Here is a 9,898-nt window from a genome sequence, read left to right on the forward strand (position 1 = left end):
CCGACTAAATCCCTAGGAGGAGTTCGTTAAAGTACGAAGTGTGTAAATCATCCAAAAATGGCCATAAAATTCAAAATGGCCGACTTCCTGTTGACTTTAGGCTATGGGTTCTTGAGGCTTTTTTGTGCGTCTTGATACGATACATGTCCCCAGAAAATTTCGTACATGTAGGTTGAACGTGAACGAGGGGCTAATCATTTCCAATTTTCAAGGTGGCGCTAGCGAGTCATTTTGCCACGCCCATGTGCGAAACTTGTAGAATACGAAATTTTTCACCGGTTCTGACATGTTTGCAAATTTTGGTGAGTTTTCGAGTATGTTTAGGCCATGTCATTTGGGCCTACTTTGCAGAAAAAAAAAAAAAAAAAATAAAAATAAAAATATAATCCGAGCAGATTCAATAGGGACCTCGCACGGTCGTGCTCGGGCCCTAAATATATAATCCGAGCAAATTCAATAGGGACCTCACACGGTCGTGCTCGGGCCCTAATTAGAGAGCACAGTGCCTCAGAGGCTCGCATGTGTGGTATTGTAAGGTGGAACTCATTCAAGAAAAAAAATCACTGGAGCCAGCTTTTGAAGTGGGTGACCTTGAGTTGCAAGCTGCAAAAGACAAAGAGAGGGAGAGGAACAGAGAGATTTTGTCTCGTTTGATTGCCATTACTCTTTTCCTGACAAGACAGGGCATGTCCTTCAGGGGAGACGATGAGACTTCATCAAGCCAAAATTGAGGGAATTTCTTGGAGTTAGTGGAGTTGTTTAGTAATTATGACCTTGATGCCATAATAGAGAAGCAGGGAACCCAAAAAAGACCTCTTGTCTTGCTCATCTCGAACAGAACCCAGAATGACTTAATCAAAGCTTTGGCCATATCAGTAAAACGTGTCATTATAGAAGAAATTCAACAGAGCAAAATCTTTTCCATACTTGAAACGAAACGACAGACGTGTAAAAAATAAAAGAGCGATTCATTCAGGTGTGTAATGTGCATTCAACAAGCGGAGATGCTCTTGAAAGTCTTGTGATGGCTCTATTTAAAGAAAATGACCTGAAAATAGACAATATCTGGGGTCAAGGCTATGATGGGGCTGCAAACATGAGTGAGCCCTATAAGGGACTGCAGTCCAGAATCCTAAGGCAAAATCCAAAGGCCTTGTATGTGCACTGTCAGGCACACTGCCTTAATGCAAAGTCAAACATCTGTTTCGTCAACTTTTTCAATCTAGTTGAAAAACTAGACCAACTCATCAAAACGGCACTCTGCATTTATTGAAATGCAGAAAAGGAAACACACAGATCAGCGTCCAGTGGAGCTGAAGAAGCTGTCAGACACCCGATGGGCCTGCAGAGAAAGTGCACTGAAAACTGAAAGTCCTCCCAGCTGTCATGCAGTTCCGTGAAGGAATGACACAGCGTAATCCCCCAGACTCCTCTGCTGGTGACGCAATGATCCTTCTGAAAAGCATTAATTTTGAGTTCTTCTTGTGTCCGGAGGTCATCTGTCCAATATTTCAGGTGACTGCAGTTGCATCCGATGCATTGCAGCAGAAAGACATGGACCTTGCTGCAGCCTACAATATTGTTGATGGAGTTTTATAGAGGATGGCCCAAAGCAGAACAGAAGAAGAGTTCGAGAACATTTATCAACAGGCTACAGGAGAAGGCTGCATCAGTGGGTCTAGACCCTCCATCTGAGGTCCCCAGACAAGCTAGGAGAAGGAAAGTGCCAGAGAAGTTCAAGTTTGCTGCCATATTCCCATCTTTGCAGGAGTACTACCGTGTTAAAGAGTATTACGTTTTTGTGGACACAATGATACAAGAGCTTCAGAGATGCTTTAAAGGTGGAGATAACTCCATATGGGAAATCTTGCATGCCTTCCATTTCCTGACATTCCCAGAGCACTGGAAAACAGCAAGCATTCCAACAGCAGCAGTCCAAGCTGCAAAGAAACTGTGCCAGTTCTACAACATGCCATGAACGACTGAGCTGCTGAAGACATATGGCACACTCCTGGTGTCCACAGAAACTGTGGAGCATTCCTTCTCAAAACTGAAGCTGGTGAAAACCAAACTTCGCAGCCTTTTCAAAGAGGAGCGATTGTCCGACCTTCTTCTATTGGCCATTGAGAAGGACATTCCAATAAATGACGATGTCATAGACATTTTTAGGGACATGGCCGACAGGAAATTGCTGTTATAATTGCCCAAAACAACTCCTCCTCCGCTTATTGGTAAGATTAATGCTACTATGTGATGTTTAGTAGAAGCCAACAGAATGAACACACACACACACACGTATTTGTTTCTTTATTTAGATTTTCAATTAGACATATAATCAGTTAAAATCCAAATATACACTCACAATGCAATATATGAAATCATGATCACATTTTATATGCAATATTGCATACTGCAGACACATACACACTAATGTTAATCTTTTCTTCTCAGATTATTTCCCACACTTTAAATCTGGTATCTAAGTTTCTCTACCTGCAGCCTCTATGAGCATCTCCCTCCTACTTTCTAGTAGCAGTCAGCCTTGGCAGCAGCTGCAGCACTACAGCAGGTCAGTCGCAATGAGCCAGTTCCAAACACTGTCAGCTATATTTACATCTTGTCATGGTCACATAACAAATGTTAATCAGTTAATATATCTCCATTGTCTGTCTGAATATCTTTTGTCTCAGATCACCTCCAGTAGTGTCACCAACAACCTCAAAGGCAACAACCGCAGTAGCAACATCCCCAGCAACCCCACCGAAAAGCAACTGTTCCCCGTAAGTTATGTCCGCCAACAATGTTTTAAAGCTAGAGCTGGAAATTTCCTGCAATCTCACAATAAGATACATATTACTAAGAAATGAGTAATGATCATGTCATACGCAAGGTTTACTATAACAGGTGTTTTTTATTATTCTGTATAACAGCGAAGGAAAAACCTTAAGGTTTGGACAACTTAAGACACTTCAGTTTCTAATCCCATAGTTATTATTAATAGGTGCAAAGAAAATATTCTTTAACTTTTGAACTTAAAATGTCTTTTCGGCACTAAATTTCTTGTTCAAAACTGCATCACAGCAATTGCTGAGAGAGGCATCCGTATCTATATGCGTATCAAGCAAGGAATACTTTACAAAATATTGCTATATCAATTTTTTGAAAACAGCACTTTTTAAATCCTTATTTCATGTGCCCCTTTTATGCTTTCAGCACCTGCCCCTCCAAAGGTCTCTGCACGGCCCTGCATGTATATGTACCTGTATATCATATCCACCTCCGACATGTACATACTCCTGCATCCTTTGCACTCTGCTCACTGCACTATTTGTCAATCTGTCTATATTGTTTTTATTCATAGTGTGTATATTTGTGTTGTCTACACTGAAGTCTGTGTCTGATTTTAGTTTATTTTTATTATTGTGATTTTGTATTTTTGTATGAGTAAGCACATTGTGAGAAATGTAGAGTCAAATTCCTCGTTATGTGTACACATACCTGGCAATAAAGCTGATTCTGATTCATATAGTCCCAATTAAAACTGTCACCACAGGACTCTACTGTTGGAATGACCTGTGCAGACTATATTATTGCTGAATGCTCTGGTTGATATTACAGCCTAATAATGTGATGTCAGCAGCTGTTTGCACTTGCTTTACTCACAGTGTTCATTTTTACGATCCTGCTGCCCATCCACACATCACATTCCACAATAAAAACATCAGTGATATCAAAATGAAATGACATTAAGGAAATCAGCAGCGCTTTATGGGGCACTACACAAACGGTGAAGGCAGGGAGTTTGACCGCGCATTTTATCATTTTAAAAAACTAATACAACAGGAACAAAGTAGATTCCTGCTCCAGCCATAGGTTGGTCCAGCTGCATGTCATGCATCTTTAAAACGTCACAGATCCAGAAAAGACTTCTGCAAAGGATACACCGGTGTATCCTGCTTATAGCAGCCTCCTCAATCTCCCAAGGAAATTCCAGCAAGCCTCCTCGATCCTCGAGGTGCATTTTAAGAATTGAGATGTTCTTCAAGATGGCGTGCTGAGACCGATTTTTGGGTCACAGGCTCATGGATCGAGGAGGCACAAATTAGGGAAATGAAATAGGTCCTTAAGCCCCTTTTGCACTGCATGGTACCAGCTGGCCTCGCCTCGCCTTTCTTTGGTTTTCCATTGTGGAAAAGTTGTACCTGTTCCTGCTTCCAGGTACTTGTTTTTGTATCACCTCCATTAAGATTCCAAGCGAGCTGAGGCAATACTAAAACAGAGAATTGTCACTATTCACTGCATCATCATTGCTGCACCAGACAGAGGCCAGCAACAGAAAGTTTTATATTTTACAGTTTTCATATGGAATTTCATCACTAAATCCACTTCTGAGAAGTTTTGAGGTGAGAAATCAGCTGTGTAGATTTCAAATATTGACAGTTTTACAAGAAGTGATGGTGGAACAAAAATGTGCTTGAATATTTTCGGAGTTGAGGAGCTCCGCAAGTGGCGGAGACTGCGCCAACCCGCAGGAGGAGCTGGCGAGGCCGGCCAGCCGCCCGCTCACAGAGCCCTCTGCTCCCGCCGTCATACAGACCGCTGCAGCAACAACGGCAGAGGAAAACACAGCTGGAAGGTTTTCATACCGCTTATCTGTCTTTACATTCTGAGGAATATTGAAACATTTTAACTTAAAAAAGAGAAAGCTGTGTGGATCGCTGGTGTGTGTGTCGCATTGAACATTACGTCGCGGCAGTTGTGTCTGGCGTCGCTATGACGACAAGCTACGTACTATCTCTGGGTACAGTCTGCAATGGAAAACAGAGCACGGCCAAAACTGAGTCGAGTCGAGTCGAGCTGGTACTGGTAATGGAAAAAGGCCATTAGTCTGTCAGTTCAGTTCTGTTCCAAAAGTAATCTTCACTTCTTCACAACAATTTACAATATGCAGACCTACTCATGGAACCTTATATGCGTGCGGTGTATACGTTTGTACACTGTAAAGTGTAATGCGATCATGTTAATGTAACACCTAAATGAAACGCACATTACCTACACCACATTCATAAGACAGTGGTGTAACCATTGTAGATAGAAATTTAAAAAGATAAAATTTCAAGTCTGGTTCTCAATAAATACACAAATAAATAATGGTATCTGCAGGCATGTGTGACTTTTCCCCAATACACCATAACCCACTGCTCTAAATGTTTTCATAAGACATTACTTAATTTTTATGTGTAAAAACCGAACTTGTGTCTGGCCTGAAAATATTTTACAACAACATATTTTGGGGTCAGTAAACAGTGTGTATAGGTTTTGCAAATCAGTCTAAGATATTGAAGGAAACACCTTTGCTGTTCACTGTATTCATCATGCAAAATAACAGGATTTCAAACATATCGATTTCGTTTGCAACAAAAAAAGCTAATGCCACGAGATCACCCTTTGTTCTAAGCCTGTGCACTCTACAGGAAGTAGAATGTGCCTGACTTGATGGTAGTATTTTTCTATCCCACCCAGCCCTGAGCCCACAGCTCACGTTTCACTATCAAGTCTTCGAAAGTCAGCTGCAGTCATCTTGAATGCACCTATTGATACAATTTTTATTTCTATGCACATGTGTGACTCATAACACATGTGTGCATCGAAATAAAAATTGTATGTATGTGTATGTATGCCTGTGTGCGCATCCTGCAACTGTACATGCGTAACTCTTAACCAAGGCTTCAGCTGTCAAAAGCAAGAGAACACCGTTACCACATGGGCTTTTAATAAATAGTAATCCAAAATACGTATGTGCGTCTTGTCACTTTCCACCCCCCACAGTTTATGTGTGTGTGTGTGCGTGTGTCAGGTTGGAATAGCCCCAAAAAGCTCCAACACAAAAAGAGGATCACAGAGGTAAGACAGATTTGACAGAAATGACTTCCAGTACCCAGACTGCTTCCTTTTTAAAGTCCTGCGTCAACATTATCAATACATATCCAAATGAAAACAGCAGGAGGGACAACGACATCACTCCCCTCTTTGGTAGTTAAAGGGATATTTGGGTTTGAGTTTGATGTGGGGCTGTATGAGCTTCAGGAGAAGCAAAGTTAGTTCAAGTGTATGCTATGTGTAGAATATTTTCAGTGTTTGATGTTGCAACTTGGCTGTGCACTGTGTAAAGGAAAGGGCTTTCTGATGGCAAGATTAAGCTAGATAAAATACCTAACTATAACTGTGTGTACTCGGTGAAGGGTGCAACTATAGCTGCTTTCACACTGCATTATTTTCCGGTAGTATAGTGCCAATACGCAGGCTTGCTGCGCTAAATGAAAGTCATGGAGCCGTAAAGGGGGGTCAGATCTGAGCCAGGAACGTTGGTATTGACAGGTATGTGCCGCTGGTTCCAGAAAGCCAAATCACAAACTGTTGTTGTTGAACAATCAGAATTTTCCTCATTTGGGTCCCTTAAAAGTCTGTCCTCTTCTAACAAAAGCCCTCTGCCACCTCAAGTAACTTGACGCCTGCCTCTAGCAGAGCATTATCTGGGACAGTAGCCACATGGTGTGCATGGTCACAGGCAGGTGACACACAGACTCTGCATGCATAGCCATCACCTCGCTATGTGCTCGGGTAATGAATTTATCAAACAACCCAAAAAGGCAGTGCTCACTTTCAGGTTGTGGCAGGTGACTAGCGGGACCTGCTGTGGATGTTTGATAAACTGATGGGGTGCACCGCTTCACCCGAGCACACTGGGAACTGATCAAACACTATCTACTATTAAATTATGAATAGTCTGACAAACTTTTCATGGAAGTCATGGAAAATTAGAACCTTGGGAGCTTTCCTTTTGTATCAAGCAGCAAAGTAGCTATAGCATGACATGTTTGAGTTAATTTGCCTTAGACTAATCGAAAATATTTGGTCTGAATTGGCTTTAATAAAACCTGTAACCAATAAAGATACAGCTGAAAGAAATCTTTTATAACACTGATGAATCACGACACAGCTGTTCCATTTGCATGAACACAAGCCATGCTCTTTAGAATTTCTGTACAACATATCAATTAAAAAAAACCTGAATCCTTCTTTGAAACAATTAATGGTAAAGGATACATTTCTTCAAAGTAATCGATGTGTGGAGGCTGCAGTATGTCCAGAGCAGAGAGCACCTGAGGAGAGAATTAAAGCCAAGGTATGGGGGTTTCTTTTTACATTTCAATCTTAATACCAGGTATCTGTATCCTGAGGTTTTCTGAGTAATTAAGGCTGATTACAGAACCTTTTAGACTTGGTATTAAAACGCACTGCTACACTTGTCAATACTGTGACCTTCGTCTTGCTTGTTGTAGCTGTCCTTTGAGACTCTCCTGACGTGACACTTCTGAAATCTACTTATTTTTCAAGGGCTTGTCTGTAGCCATTTGATGGGCAGCTGGCATTCACACCTAGCTCAGGATCCAGAACTCAGAATAGCAGCTGGAAAGGGGGTCTAAGGTGTGTTTGTAGATGAAAGATTTTAGCATTTTTTGTACTTACATTTTCGTGTTTGAAGAAACATAGCATCTTAAGCTCCCGAAATACCCTCTTGCAAGAAACAAGATTTTGGAAGACATTGGGCATTTTTTTGAGGGCAACCCGCTTTCCATCTCTGGGGTCTGTCACTGACCTGGGAGAAGAGGACAAACACAGTATTACTAAGAGGCACGAGTTTGCACTTTCATATTGTTTATTTTAAGATTATACAATAACTCTGATAATAAAATGTAAAAGTTTTTGAATAAACCTATGAACCAACGTTTTGGTTCACACTAAGTAAGTCAGTGACTACTGGCCAGGTATGTGCACTCAGGGTCTCCAGAGTGCTGATAGAGGCTGATTCCTAATCTTTGTATTCAAACCTGTATTACATTTATTCATTTAGCTGACACTTTTATCCAAAGCGACTTACAATTGCTGTACTAGCAACTAGGGGTTAAGTATCTTGCTCAGGGACACAATGGTGGATGGGTTACAGTGGGGGATTGAACCCCGGTCTCTCACACCAAAGGCATGTGTCTTATCCATTGCGCCATCACCAGACCTTTTCCTTTGAACCACTATGGTTCTCAATGAGGTTACAGCCCATTCACATTCTATGCACGTGTATATCCTGAACTTAGCTGCATCTCAGGCTATAGGACATGCCTATTCTTTTTTGCAAAATCACAAAATGTGTGAAATCTACTTTTTCTAAAGAGATCGACCTGCACGAATCTTTGCACACAGAATCAATGGACCCTAGTGATCAAAAGTTCAATCAAAAAATGTTCAAAAGGAACAACTCCCTGTAGGTTAAGGTCAAAACAAGAAGTGGCGTCATATCTCCACATAGAACTTGTGCAATTAACATGAAACTTGGACCAGTACTCTCCCTGCTTTCCCAGCTCTGCACATAATTTGGTGCCAATCAGCCACTAGGTGTTTTTTTAAAAGAAACAATTTACTGTAAGTCAATATTAAAACAGGAAATGATGTCATAGCAAAGAGGTCTGTCTGATTAGCACAAAATTTGGGTCACTTGGATGGTCTCCGGGGCTTGAACCCTGTTGATCCTTGCTTACAGGTCTAGTTATTATTAGCCCTATTATTAGTATTATCATTACTATTAAAGAGGTGGTATTATGCTTTTTGCCTTTTCCCCTCTGCTTTATTGAGTTATATTTCTTTTTTGTGCATGTAATAGATTTGCTAAGTGAAAAAGCCCAAAGTCCAGCCCAAAGGGAGTTCCCATCTCCTAAAGAAAACACCGCTCTGAACTGCCTGTTGCATCACATGGTAACACGCATCATAAGCACAACGGCTAATAAGGCATGCACTCAACAACACCGGTGGAAAAACACACTGAGCTGCAGCGCAGATACAGTGACAAGATGTCCACCTGCTGCCTCCCCTCATCCCCACGCTCCCGTCCCTAACGTTAGACAGTCAGTGGACATAAAGCAGTTGCTGTGTTGTACAGACAATGCACAGTTAAAATGTTACATATGAAAGATCAATGTGTTACAGATTAACAACTCATTACTCTGAAACTCTTAGGTCTTGGTTGCAAAGCTAAAGCTGAACCGAAGCAGTGAGTACCAGCTTGTCAAGACATGCCCTACTCTGCTTCCGATTGGCTAGCAGTCCTTAACTAGGTACTGTGCATGTGCAACTCCCAACAAAGCTCTTTCAGAAGTGAGATGCATCACTCAGTAGCTAAAACGGAGCGGTTGCAACGCGTTTCTGACGCCGCATGAAGGTGTTATATGTCACTTCCTGTGTCCCCTATGTGGAGCTACATAGCACTTGCCGCTATCAATATAAATCGGTATTGGTGTTTAGATCTCTGCGGGTTGGGAGAGTTATCAAGCACGTAAAGTTTGTTTCAGATGTGAGCATGTACACTGAACAATAATGTACCCAAACAATAAAATAAATTCCTTTTATATTTCCCTGCCTTGTTGTTTATGTGTACATACAGAGGAAGAATGTGAGAACAGCACACATTTCATCGTTACTGTGTGTTAGAGCATGGGAGAACAGTGGATACTTTTAATACAGCCCACACCCCTAATACTGTGTAACTATAACAAGTAGAGAACAGAAGAAAAAGATGTTCTTTCTTTACAACTGTCTGCATAGCTTATTCATCTTGTGTAATGAATGAAAATAAATAGGCCTACTAGGCTCCTCTCTACTTTGACATTTAAGATTAGCTTGTTTGATCCACCTTCATATACATGTGACATTACTGTACAACTTGAGAAAGGTGAGTTGTTTTCTGCTCCAGCCTGCCTAAAAGAAAAGCGTTTTTGGGATTAAATGGACTTTATTAGCTGTTGCAGTGCAGGATGAACTCAGAATAGACCCATTTCTCACCTTATTA

At 41.3% G+C, this 9,898-nt stretch overlaps 1 protein-coding gene across 1 annotated transcript in view; it reads right to left on the reverse strand.

Annotated features, from left to right (window-relative positions):
* The window catches only part of nlk2 (nemo-like kinase, type 2), a 121,904-nt gene that overhangs the window by 93,000 nt on the left and 19,006 nt on the right, over positions 1–9,898 (reverse strand). Inside the window, exons 2-3 of the mRNA XM_046074968.1 lie at positions 7,531–7,660; positions 7,108–7,163 (exon numbers count right to left, since the gene is read on the reverse strand). Coding sequence (XP_045930924.1) covers positions 7,108–7,163; positions 7,531–7,660 — 186 coding nt within the window. The remainder of the gene's footprint in view (positions 1–7,107; positions 7,164–7,530; positions 7,661–9,898) is intronic.

This window comes from Micropterus dolomieu, linkage group LG17 (assembly GCF_021292245.1).
Source record: "Micropterus dolomieu isolate WLL.071019.BEF.003 ecotype Adirondacks linkage group LG17, ASM2129224v1, whole genome shotgun sequence".
Taxonomy (NCBI): domain Eukaryota; kingdom Metazoa; phylum Chordata; class Actinopteri; order Centrarchiformes; family Centrarchidae; genus Micropterus; species Micropterus dolomieu.